Source organism: Perissodus microlepis, chromosome 23 (assembly GCF_051167445.1).
Source record: "Perissodus microlepis isolate ML-2025 ecotype Zambia chromosome 23, ASM5116744v1, whole genome shotgun sequence".
NCBI lineage: Eukaryota > Metazoa > Chordata > Actinopteri > Cichliformes > Cichlidae > Perissodus > Perissodus microlepis.
Window position 1 is genome coordinate 24,479,267 of NC_140482.1, and position 13,539 is coordinate 24,492,805.

Below are 13,539 nucleotides of genomic sequence, written 5' to 3' on the forward strand. Positions count from 1 at the left end.
TCTGTGGCTGCAGCTGCAGACTCTTCCTCACTGATCAGTTTGCAGACTGTTTACTCAAAATATTGATTTGTCTGGTAAATATCAGCAATCGCTGAAAGGTTCCCACTGTTTGTTTTAGCGGGACAACAATACGAAAGCTTCAAATAATCAGATTACAGCCAGGGATGATAAAATAAAAACTTCAAAACAGTTAAGAGCTTCAACATGCAGGTGATTGGAAGATGATTCAACAATTATCAGAACAGATCCAGATTAATTTTCTGGTATAAACGAGAAAACATCACTTCACTGGTTGCTTTAAATTCTGTCACAATATAAACATTGAGACCGAAATCACAGAAGAACCCAAGATCGAGTAACATGCGGTGACCATCAGATTGATCTCTATTCTCTGTCCCAAGTAGAAAAAAATATACCGCATTGCTTTTCACAAAACAAAGGCACCAAACATCAAAGGAACAGCAGAGGCACTAGCGTTACTATTTCTTAGCCTGCCCCACTCCACTTCAGTTTCAGCTTCAGCCTGAACAACAGTCAGTCAGCTTCATTCAATCCAGAGCCAGCAGCATAGTTTAGATTGGAGAAATCCTCATTCACACAGGTTTACTTCAAGGATTATTTTCATGTTGTTCTTTTTAACCTGGTGAACATGGCTCGAAGGGCTAATTCTACATCAGAAAATCTAAAGGATTGACATCATCTGGTCAAATACACACATAACTAATGCATAACTCAATACTCAACAAACCACACACAAGCAAAACATCACAACAGCTTTGTCTCTCTAACCAGATTCTGATCAGGCTGCCCCTCATCTTTAAGTCCTTCTAATAGTGGTACTTATGTACGACACAATCCTGGTAACAGTGACGGAAACCCTGTGACCCCACCTGCAGTATCAGATATGCCCAGACAGCAACTCTGGCGATTTTCATCCATTTTTATGGAAACAACCTGCCAAACAAATTCCAAAGGGCAGCGGCAGATTTATCACAAATCACGGTTATAGTGTTATGATTGACTTTTGAGGTGTCAGAGGTCACAGCCTGGCCCAAACACTGAACAAGACACTGTAAGCAACATGGGGTGGTAACTGAGAAGATAAACTATAAGCAACTCAAAAAGATGTTTACTTATCAGGAAATATCTGATGTATAAAAACTATATGGATGCGTGGCAGTGTGCACAAAGAACAAAAGGATGAGCATGCTGTTGCAGAAGTCAGTCTCAGCACAGCATGATGAAGGATGTCTTGGGTCCTAAAATGTGTCACAGTGGGAGATGAAGCCATTATGAAGGATGCACAGTTGTACCCTTTAGAAGTATTTTTACCTTCTCAATGTGGAAGAACAGAGGAAGGAAAAGTATTTAAACAGCTACTCCATAAACAGATCACCTGATGTCACAATACTTCATGTTATGAATTCTGTTTAAAGCGGCTGTAAATATGAAACACGTCGTGTCAGACCTGAGCTCGTAAAATACAGCAAACAAAACTGCCCATGCTGTAGTTAACAATCCTCCCTCTTTATTTCGCTTCCTCCGCCTTCTCCACTCAGAGCTCTGGTGGGAGGGACTAAGAGGATTCGCGATCTTTGCTGAGTTTTGTGAGTGGGCTTCCGGGACGAGGCTCGTTGTAATGACTGAATCCTCGCAGCTGGAAGCTTTTTAAAGACAGGTGAGTGGCCGAGATCAGAGGTGTGATTATAGTGTTAAGTGGCCGTTTTTGTGCGTCCACAATATTATATATTATTACTGTTACTCATTGCGTCATGTTCCGAAGGAGGATAAACATCTTTGTAATGTTTTCTAGTGTCTCAGTCTGCAGTTTTAGCAGTCTCAATGACATTTTCTGGGTGTCACGTGTTTTTCTGTGACCTGCCCCGCGGTGCGTGGGCTCCGTTTGGCTTATTTCGTGTTTTCAGTGTCTACAGACGTCTCTCTCTCTCTCTCTCTCTCTCTGCTTGTTTCTGGGCAGCTGTTCAGTTTCGGTTGCTCACCGGAAATGTTTGTGAACGGACTGGACAGGTGAGTCTGCGCAGCCGCAGTTGAAGGTGTCCGAGTTCTCTGAAACAAAACACACCTGTTAAATTCACTGAGTGTCTCACGCCCACATCCGCTGATCTGTTTTTAGTGAGGTGGGCGGGGAAGCCCCGTGACGGCCCGCGGGGAAAACACACCGGGTTTATCCAGGATGATGAAATTCTGAACGTTTGCCTCCTGCTTCCTATAAATACAAGAGAAGAGCCCTTTGTTGTCATTTTACATGTAGAACGAAAGTGTAGATGCGCCACACCAACTGTGCAAGAATATAAAACTACTAGTAGACAGTGGGGATAAATGGAAATCAGGAGAGAAATATATTTATTAAATTAAGAGAAATGTATCGAAAAAATAAGAGAAAGGCGAACTTTGGAAAACAAAATAGTTGCAAAGTGCTCTGAGAAAGTGCAAAGAAAAGACACGAAAAGTCCGTGTGTGAGTGGCCTGAGTGATGAAGGTTATAACTCAGTTACATTTACTGACACTAATTCCATTAAAAACATGATTAAAAATATTAAACTGAAACCAGATTCATTTTGTGTTAAAACAATAATTTTACTATAAAATCTGCTTCATGCTTCCTTTTAATATTCTGTGATTCATGACTGAACCTGAGGTTTTTTTTTTAGGAAATTATGAGGAGAGCTTGGGTGAAATAACGTGGAGAACACATGAGCTCTAATGCAACATGTGTGTAATAGATATATAACAGCTGGTTATCTGGTTCAGACTAACATCCTGCAGTTTCCTGTTACCATCACCATCAGTGACATCTATGGAAGTAATGAGCTGAATATTTCTGAATGAAAAGCATTATGAACGCTGCAGCTTATATACGTCAGTGACATGGAGACAGTCGTATTAGTGCGTTCATGACATTTTGTTTTTTGTCACCATCATTTCTCAGAATGATGACCTGCAGGTCCACGAGGAGCCACCATGAGTCTGCCCATTGTGTTTGACAGACAACCTTCTGAAAACATGATGTAAGTCAGCATTATGCATTTCTGTATAATGAACGGTAACTTGTTTTTAACTCCACACAGAATCTTTTACAGAAGACTCCACTGATGTGTATGTGGTCCTACAGTAGAAACATTGCTTTATTTTGTATGTTTCAGTGTTCATAAAGCATTTTCCTTTCAGAGCTGTTTTTCCTTGTTTCACTCCAGATTGTAACTGATGATTATTTCATCGTGGATTTATAATTGATCTGCTGATTCCTTGTTTGCTTGAATACAACCTATCACAAAGTGCTGTCTTCAGATGATAATTAAGATCAAGATCAAATCCAGTGCAGTAGAAGTAACTCAGAGCTGCAATGAAGCACTACTCGCTGAACTAGTTACTTAGTTACTTCTATCGTTTATGTATTTTCTTGTCAGCTACTTGAGAGACAATCAGACAGTGATGGTTGCTGTCTTTCCAGTTATCTTCTGGTCTCTTCCAGGGTTTACCAGAGGTCAGTTTCTCCTGAAGCAGATTCTGGAGTCAGCTGTTTGTCTTTGAAGAGTAATGAATCAAAGGCCGAACCTCTCCCTTTTAAAGAAGGCCTTTGCTGTGCTGAGCATAGGCAAGCTATTTCTAACATTCACGTTTTAGCTCAAGACATCCTGATCAGCTTTACTGTTTCTTAAGTGTTGATTTCTTGACTAATGATAGTTAATACGATACAGGAAGCTCAGTAAAGCATCACGGGTGATGCTCTTTGGTTGTCTTCTAACAGGATCCATCACAGATCATCAGAGGCTGAGTCTAAACTCAGCTGTTTGTCCTTGAAGAGCAACGAGTCAAAGTCTGACCCTCTGCTGTTTAAACCAGGAGTCTGCTGTCCTGATCCCAGTCTGAGGTGAGGTCTTCAAACTGTTTCAGTTCTGACCTGCAGACACAGTAAAATACATTTAAAAGAGAAACAGTGTAGTTATAAAGTGTATGTTTATCAAATTAAGAAACAATACCTTACTTTTTATATAATGTGTAACAGCTTATAGTAACCTATAAATAATTCTAAATGTATAGTTATTTATAATGAAGTGAAAAGCTGTTTTACCATTTACAATAAAAACGTGAATGTTATACACAAGTTTATTATATTTTACTAAATTAAAATTAAAAACTAGGCATGAAAAAAATATTTTATTTAACTAAGACAACAATAAAAGCTAGACTTTTGAAAAATTGTTTAAAACTAAAATAAAATTTAATATATATAAAAAAATATCCTTAGTTTTAGTGTCTATTAGTTTGGTTGAAAAAAACATTACTAAAACTTGCCTGATGGCATGGATGGATATGTTTATCGAGACTCTAGATGTCTGTGTGAGTAAACTGCTTTTAAAACATTTTTATTTTTTTAACACCTGTACTGATTTTTGGTAATTTTCCCTCTGACGTGTGTCCTCCTTACAAGACTGATTAAAAAGACTGAAACACTGAAATCAATAAGACCTCAAATACAACTAAACATTTACAAGAATAAAAACTTAACTGAAACAAAAACTAGTCTGGAAACTAACTGAAACTATACTTAATTATAAACAAAAAATTTAATAAAAAAACTATAATAAAAAACTATAAAACTATAATAAATATATTAACTACAAGCGTTAAATTTAATCATTTACATTTCCAACAGGAAAATAAATTATGATGTAATTTTTTCTGTCTTATTTGACTCTTAACTCTAAACATAATGACTATGGTGGGGAAACATGGAAAACACTAACACTTAGTTGAGACAAAGATCGGGAAGCAGTGTTTCAGCTAGAATAATAGTTAAAAACAAGAAAAACAGGAACCAAAAGCCTCGGCCCATGGTGTAATGTTAATTTTTATTTGTCATTAGTTGGTATAATAAAGAAATAATAATTTTGTTATCAAATTTTCTGGCAGCTCAGAGACTTAGTGTTCTTTACCTTTAGACCCACGATGCATACAATACCAATAAATAGAGAGTAAATTGTTGTACTTTACCCAAGTTGTTGTAAGTTGTGGTATTTTTTTCTAAATCCAGTCACACTAGTAAGTAAAAGTGAAAGTAGCCAGATTAAAAACTATATTAACCAGTGAGAGAGCTGGGACACAAAGGTTAACAGTGTATTACATCGGGGTCACTCCATCTTCTCTCTTATACATGCTTTAAAACACTAAACGTCACAGATGGACACTATGCAAGATAAGATAAGTCTTTATTGTCATTGCACAGTCATACTTAGTACAATAGTACAACGAAATGCAGAACCCAGGCTGTGGAACTCTCTACCCCCGGATTTAAGAAACACTGGTTCTCTCCCTCAGTTTGAGTCTCAACTCAAAATCTATCTGTTCAAGTCTGCATATTCACTGTAAACATATTGTTTATTTTATCTTTTTTTTATTGTTCTTCATTTTGTTCTACTATGTGTTTTAGTCTATTGTTAAGTGTCCTTGTGTGTCTTGAGAGGAGCTTTTAAATGAAATTTATTATTATTATTTTTATGCATTAAAGTGAACTGTTAACAGTTACTAAACAATATTATTATTCCACTCTCTCTTAGCAGTCTACATTCATTTAAATGTATGAATTCAGTGTATAAATATTGTAAATAAGTGCTTTACATATTCAAGGTTTTTTAATAAGATAATGTAAGTTTGTAACTGAGAATTGATAAAAAATTATTTAAGTGTGAGAAAGTAAAAGGCGTTTTAAGGACTAGCTGAAATTACTTGCTAAACTCTCATAAGGTTGATTCTCTTCATCTGGACGTAGCGTTTTCAGCGGCAGAAAAGTTTCATTACTCATCCGAGTGACTTCTTCAGTCGTTGGATGAGTGATGAAACGTCTCTCTCACTGAAAATGCTACGTCCAGACGAACAGACTCAACTTTTTGGGATTTACTTACCAGGAGTGACTGTACATGCATCAAGATTCTTCCTAAACTACTAAAAATTAAATAAGTTTTTATCACCATTCATTTTTTCATGTATTTTTCTTTTTTAACAATGCAATTTTAATAAACTTTTTTATGAAAGTAACAAGGGATTATACTTTCACATTAAATGTAGTAAGGTCTTTAGTTATTTCACATAAGTTTAAATTAAACGTGAAATTGTACATTTCATTTTTGGAACATGCTGGTCTGCATAAATGTAACAATTGTAAGTTATTTGGGTGCAAACACTTGTAAAAACCCAACTAATAATTGTTCCTTTTAAACATGGACTTTAGAGTCTAAATTTATAAAGCCCCACTGCACATTTGCTTAAGTGAAGTCAAAGTTTGCTACATGTTTATTTCATGTTCAGTTCATAATTATGACTTCAGGGATCCTTACATTGTGTCTGTCTCTAATTCTTCATGATTTCTTCACAGCGTGGACCAGCAGACCTCAGGAGCTCCTAAAGGCCGGTCTGCCCAGGATCATCAAACACACCTGGACTCCATATTTATGGTCTGTACATGCACAACAGCTATTCTTGCATCTATACGGTTCAGTCATTTCTATGCTGCACTTGTAGACCAGCACATTGTTAGTGTTTACAACATGAATCTGATTGGCTTGATGATTTCAGTTTGATTGGATATTCACAGAGTATTGTGTTCTAGCTGCTGGAGGACAACATCATCGCTTTTGTGAAGAGTGAGCTGAAAAAGATACAGAAGGTTCTGAATCCAGATTACCCACAATGCTTAGAGAGTCAAAGAGAGGTTGATGAGTTGTTGGAGGGTGAGGATGAAGAGGAGAGGAAGAGAAGTAGAGAAGCATTTCTGAAGATCACACTGCACTTCCTGAGGAGAATGAAGAAGGAGAGGCTCGCTGACTGTTTGCAGTGCAGTAAGAATATTTCTCTAAAGGCTTAAACAGAGACTTGCTCAGCATAAATAGTTTGTAACTAGTTTATGCTACCTTTGCTAGATTTCCACCAAATGCTGTACATATTTGATCAGTTACTATGGACCTGTGCTTTGTCTGCTTTCTGTTTCTGACCGTCTCTGGCTTTGGGCTCCCTCCTCCCAGCATCAAGCTTCGCTTTTGGCTGGCTTTAGCCCAAGTAGATTTGATTTTCAAATGTACCTCACCATCCAAGCAAGCTAATAACACCAACAGACTTCTTTAAAGTAGAATTACGGGGGTTTTTTGTTTTTGGTTTTTTTTTACAAATGGTACATTGGCACCATTTGTAAAAAAAAAAAAAAAAAAATGGTGCCAATGTACTTAAATGAAGTCACATGCTTCATTTATGCCAAGTTTTTGGTTTTTTTGTAATGAAAGGCTTATTTTATTTGCACTTCAACAAGAATCAAAATGACAATTATTCTGCGTCAGCCAAGAGTAAAAAATTTTGCGTGTCAGTATTATGATGTAAATTCTCTTTAAGTACAGGGTGTTCTTTGTTCTTTCAGAATCTCCTTCCATGTGCCAACAGAATCTCAAATCTACTCTGAAAAAGAAGTTCCAGTGTGTGTTTGAGGGGATCGCTAAAGCAGGAAATCCAACCCTTTTGAATCAGATCTACACAGAGCTCTACATCACAGAGGGGGGGACTGCAGAGGTCAATGAAGAACATGAGGTCAGACAGATTGAAAACAATTCCAGAAAACCAGATAGACCAGAAGCAACAATTAGACAAGAAGATATTTTTAAAGGCTTGCCTGGAAAAGAGGAACCAAAAATAGTGCTGACAAAAGGAGTGGCTGGCATTGGGAAAACAGTGTTAACACAGAAGTTCATTCTGGACTGGGCTGAAGGCAAAGCCAACCAGGACATTCAGTTCATATTTCCATTCACTTTTAGAGAGCTGAATGTGCTGAAAGAGGAAAAGTTCAGCTTGGTGGAACTTATTCATCACTTCTTTACTGACACCAAAGAAGCAGGAATCTGCAGGTTTGAAGACTTCCAGGTTGTGTTCATCTTTGATGGTCTGGATGAGTGTCGACTTCCTCTGGACTTCCACAACACTGAGCTCATAACTGACCCTAGAAAGTCCACCTCAGTGGAAGTGCTGCTGACAAACCTTATAAGAGGGAAACTGCTTCCTTCTGTTCACCTCTGGATAACCACACGACCTGCAGCAGCCAATCAGATTCCTTCTGACTGTGTTAACATTCTGACAGAGGTGAGAGGGTTCACTGACCCTCAGAAGGAACAGTACTTCAGGAAGAGGTTCTCAGATGACAAGCTATCTGATAAAGTTCTCTCACATATGAAGACATCACGAAGTATTCACATCATGTGCCACATCCCAGTCTTCTGCTGGATCACTGCTACAGTTCTGGAGGATGTGCTGAAAACCAGAGAGAGAGGAGAGCTTCCCAAGAACTTGACTGAGATGTACATCCACTTCCTGGTGGTTCAGACAAAACTGAGCAACATTAAGTATAATCAATATAGTAAATCTGAACCAGATAAACACTGGAGTCCAGAGAGCAGGAAGATGATTGAGTCTCTGGGAAAACTGGCTTTTAATGAGCTGCAGAAAGGAAATCTGATGTTCTATGAATCAGACCTGACAGAGTGCGGCATCGATATTAAAGAAGCCTCAGTGTACTCAGGAGTGTTCACACAGATCTTTAGAGAGGAGAGTGGACTGTACCAAGACAAGGTGTTCTGCTTCGTCCATCTGAGTGTTCAGGAGTTTCTGGCTGCTCTTCATGTTCATCTGACCTTTATTAAGTCTGGTATCAATCTGCTGGAAGAACAACAATCAACTTTCCAAAGAGAAAACGTTTTTTACCAGTGTGGTGTGGATAAGGCTTTAGAGAGTCCAAATGGGCACCTGGACTTGTTTCTTCGATTCCTTTTCGGTCTGTCACTGCAGAGCAATCAGATTCTCCTTCGAGGTCTGCTGACACAACCAGGAAGTGGCTCACAGACCAAAGAGGAAACTGTCCAGTACATCAAGATGAAGATCGAGGAAATCCCTTGTCCAGAGAAAAGCATCAACCTGTTCCACTGTCTGAATGAACTGAATGATCGTTCTCTAGTGGAAGAGATCCAAAAGTCCCTGAGATCAGGAAGTCTCTCCACAGATAAACTATCTTCTGCTCAGTGGTCAGCTCTGGTCTTCATCTTACTGTCATCAGAAGAAGATCTAGATGTGTTTGACCTGAAGAAATACTCTGCTTCTGAGGTTGCACTTCTGAGGCTGCTACCAGTGGTCAAGGCCTCTAAGAAAGCTCTGTAAGTGGGTACAGATATTGGTTTGGGTATTTTGGTTCATGTGATAGTTGTTAAAACCAGATTTTTTTTTCTCCTTTTCTTTTAAATATGTGTTTATTTATTCTCCTATGTTTTTCCAGACTGAGTGGCTGTAACCTTACAGAGCCAAGTTGTGACGCTCTGTCCACAATTCTCAGCTCTCCATCCTGTAGACTCAGAGAGCTGGACTTGAGTAACAATGACCTGCAGGACAAAGGAGTGAAGGCACTGTCCAGAGGTCTGGAAAGTCCACATTGCGCCCTGGAAACTCTTAGGTCAGTTCAATATCTTCTGTTTTACTGAGTGTTAAGAAATATACTCTAAAACACTTCTTCAGTAAAGACTCAGATAAGAGAAACACACAGAACTTCTTGCTAGCAAGGGCAGCCTCCAGACTGAGACTCGCGCTGAGAAACTGCCCCGGTCTTTATTTATACTTCAGTGTGTGGGGGGGGGGGTCAGAGTGTGACCCCATAAACACTTCCCTAAACCTGCTGGTCTCAAAGTCCAGCAGTTCATCAAACCAAAAAGCACTTAGACTAAAACAGATATAGCTACATTAATCCTACCGTAAAACAATAAGACAAGGTACGACCTCTCCCATACTCCTAGGATGTGGGGGTGAAGCCAGAACACCTTAGAATGTTACAGACCTCCTAGGATGAGACATTCTTTCAATATGTCACCAACTATATACTTCTAAACACAAATGATTACATGCAGTATTCTACCATATGCAAACTTATATCATTAAAAGATTATACTGACTACTAAGTACAATTTCCTATTGACACTGAGTTGCTTTAAAAATGAACATTTATGTATTTACTTTTTTTTCATTGTCATTGCACCTCATATTTGTTTTCCAAAATCTCAATTTAAGAAAATGTATTTGGTTTAGTCATATGCATGATGACATTTAAAAAAAAAAACAAGAAAAAGAAAAAGAAACAAAAAAGTGTGTGTGTGTATTTATCTTTATTGTACAGCTGGGTGACGATTGTTTGAACTTCACTTTGCAGCTTGTTCTTTTCACTCTATAAGTTTTTACCTTACTGGGCTATTTTAAATCGCTTTTATTTAATTGTGTTATTCTTCTTCATTTATGGCCTTTTTAAATAGATTTTGTTTAATGCATTGGCTCCTGTGACACCCTTTTCCAACTCCCAGGATAAAAGAAGTATAATATATCTTATCTCATAAAATTTAATATATCCTAGTTAATGGTAGTTTTGCGTTTGCAGGTTGACAGGCTGCATGATCACACATGAAGGGTGTATTGCTCTGGCCTCAGCTCTGAACTCCAACCCCTCCTCCCATCTGAGAGAGGTCGACCTGTCCTACAATCACCCTGGAGACACAGGAGTGAAACTTTTGGCTGAGTTGAATGATCCACACTGGAGAATAGAAAATCTCAGGTCAGCAATCACCCTTATTAAAACATGAAAAAGTCCTCATCCGCATCTACATGCAAACTTAACTAGGATTAGGATTTTCAGTAGTTCTGTGATATGCAAAGATTTCTTTTGCAGACTATTTGCTCTTAGTTGTGTTTACGAAAGGGATACTTCACAAATATTATAACAATCTTTCTATATTTGGTGTTTTGCTTTATTTAACTTTATTTGCATCTTAGTGTTTAGAAGTATTTGCGACGTAACAAAGGAAGATAATAATTTCTCCTCCCATATCTTGCAGAGCTAACCCAGTTGGAATCGAGTGGTTAAAATCAAGTCTGAGGAAGTGTAAGTGCTTTTTTTGTTTTTTCCAATGTACTATGTTTATACTTCCCCTGTTGAGCTCTTTCCCCCACTTTCAATGATTCATAGTTTTTCTTTTGAATTACTTTCTCTTATTCATCATGATATAGCATTTTGTGCATTCTTGCATAGTAAATGTTACTGTATAATGGTAAATGGCCCGTATTTGTATAGCGCTTTACTAATCCCAATCAGACGAGGCTGCCGGACACTGGCGCCACCGGGCCCTCTGACCACCACCAGTAGGCAACGGGTGAAGTGTCTTGCCTAAGGACACAACGACCGAGACTGTCTGAGCCGGGGCTCGAACTGGCAACCTTCCGATCACAAGGCGAACTCCCAACTCTTGAGCCACAATCACCCCTTTGCTTTAATGCAACATTAAAACAAACATTTTATATATTGTATGATTTGTGTTTCATCAACCACATCAGGGCTGAATGTTAAGTCCCGTTCTTTTAATTCATGGATCGCAAACCTTTTTGATTTAGAGTTTTGATCTTGAACGTCTTGATTCTTTTCAAACCATTTGCAGTTTTCGGTACTGCATATATTGAGCTTGTTTCCCTTAAGTATTTTCTCATGTCATATCAAATATGAGTCCGCCGACATGTCCTCAAACGTCCCCAGTGGCAGGCTGCAACACACTGGAGGAGGTAGTTTTACCCCAGATGGAAACATCACTTACTAAAAAAAATAGACTTAGCCAAAAATCAACTTAATGCAGTTTAAATATAGATGTACATGAAAAACAGGAAACTTTAGACAATATTAACCAAAGATTTTTGTGCTCTTTTTGGTAGATTTCTGTGAATTCACGCTGGACCCAAACACAGCTCACAAATTCCTCAAATTGTCCGAAAGCAACAAAAAAGTGACAGACCTGAGAAAGGAGCACCCGTATCCTGACCACCCAGAGAGATTTGATTACTGGCCTCAGGTGCTGTGTGAAAATGGTGTGACTGGTCGCTGTTACTGGGAGGTCGAGTGGGTTGGAAAGGTTTATATTGCAGTAAGCTACAGAGGGATCGGAAGGAATGGAGACATTGATGCCTCAAAATTTGGAGGCAATGAGCAGTCCTGGTGTCTGACCTGCACTGATGGAGGGTATAGCGCCTGGCACAACAACAGCGGGACTCCCATTACAGTAACGTCATTATCTGATGTTTCTCACAGAGTAGCAGTGTATGTGGACTGTCCTGCTGGCACTCTGTCCTTCTACAGAGTCTCCTCTGACACTCTGATCCACCTCCACACCTTCAACACCACTTTCACTGAAACTCTTTATCCTGGGTTTGGTTATGGGGTGAAGTTGAACTCATCAGCCTTTCTGTGCACACTGTAGACCAGAAGCATGGACAGAAATCTCACTGGTTCCATTAATACTGTTTAACTTTAAAACTGATGAAGATTGTGAAATATGATTTTGGAATGAAAATTGACAGAACCAAGTTTGAACAAAAACCCAAGGTGAGATCAGTGTCACTGAACTTTTCATTTCACTTTTATTTATATAGTGCCAAATCACAACAACAGCTGCCTATATTATATATTTATATTGTAATGTAAAGACCTTATAATAATAAGGGTCTTTTAGATTTTAAAATCTTGGAAAGGGTCAACTTTCAAACCAGGTACTGTACACTGCTCTGTTTATGTTTGTTGTGTTTACCTTCATTTTGTATTTATTTTAATTTAATTAGTTTTAATGCTGTAAGAAAATAATTTCACAATTCTGGGCTAAAGACTATTTCGTCGTTATTTTGTCTTTATGAAATTTGTTTATACACTGTTAATACATACAGTTTTATTTTGTCTCTCATCTTGTTTGTTTGTTTATTATACTGCCTTTTATTTTACAGTAGTAATAGTAGCAGTAGTAGATAATAGTAGTAGCATAACAGTGCCTAATGTTTGGGGTAAGTAACAGTAGCATCTGTAATGGAATATAAAGAGATTTAAATCTATAGGCTACAGCAAAAGTGTTTTTGTTGATTGTTTTGAAACAGTTCACGAGAACATGTGGTCTTCATGTTTGAAACTCTGTATGTTAATGAACATACTGATGCTGTGTAATGTAGGTAAACAAGGGTTTTGCTCTTTTTTTTCTGTAGGCTGTGTGAGGCTACAGGTTCTTCTTAAAATCTGCCACAGTCGCATTAACAGTTGCATTTCAATACGGTCTGCATAGCTCTGATTGGGGGGGGGGGGGATAAACTATATGAAAATCACTCTGTGTGCACTGCTGAGAAAAGGATCCCTTTTGTGAAGAGTTGCAGGACAGAGACAAAGTTTTAGCACTACGCTCACATCTTTGAGTCGTACACCCATCCCATTTATATTTTTCTGACCTTTCCCCCTGAATCCAGATAATCACTCAAACCATCACAAATCCTACAACTAATATCACACATGGTTTTTCAGTGTTAAATTTACTGCATGCCACAAATATTATTATTAATGTAAAATGTGAAATACATTATAGGTCTGCCATAAAAAGACTTGCTGTGACCATGCCTCTCAGTCACAAAAATGACACTACACCACTTGAAAATCCC

At 38.2% G+C, this 13,539-nt stretch overlaps 1 protein-coding gene across 3 annotated transcripts; it reads left to right on the forward strand.

Annotated features, from left to right (window-relative positions):
• The first annotated feature begins 1,586 nt into the window (after window positions 1-1,586).
• Window positions 1,587-13,212, forward strand: LOC146361520 (protein NLRC3-like). 3 transcript variants are annotated; one of them, XM_084920708.1, is made up of 12 exons: window positions 1,587-1,678; window positions 1,979-2,028; window positions 2,951-3,029; window positions 3,494-3,616; window positions 3,770-3,892; window positions 6,395-6,473; window positions 6,629-6,857; window positions 7,427-9,203; window positions 9,323-9,496; window positions 10,466-10,639; window positions 10,920-10,966; window positions 11,785-13,212. In XM_084920708.1, exons 3-12 carry the CDS (start codon window positions 2,983-2,985, stop codon window positions 12,324-12,326), a joined length of 3,315 nt encoding a protein of 1,104 aa, XP_084776834.1. In that variant the 5' UTR covers window positions 1,587-1,678; window positions 1,979-2,028; window positions 2,951-2,982; the 3' UTR covers window positions 12,327-13,212. The 3 variants fall into 3 exon arrangements, with proteins under 3 accessions (XP_084776834.1, XP_084776836.1, XP_084776835.1); XM_084920710.1 differs by lacking the exon at window positions 3,494-3,616; XM_084920709.1 differs by lacking the exon at window positions 1,979-2,028.
• The last annotated feature ends 327 nt before the right edge of the window (window positions 13,213-13,539 follow it).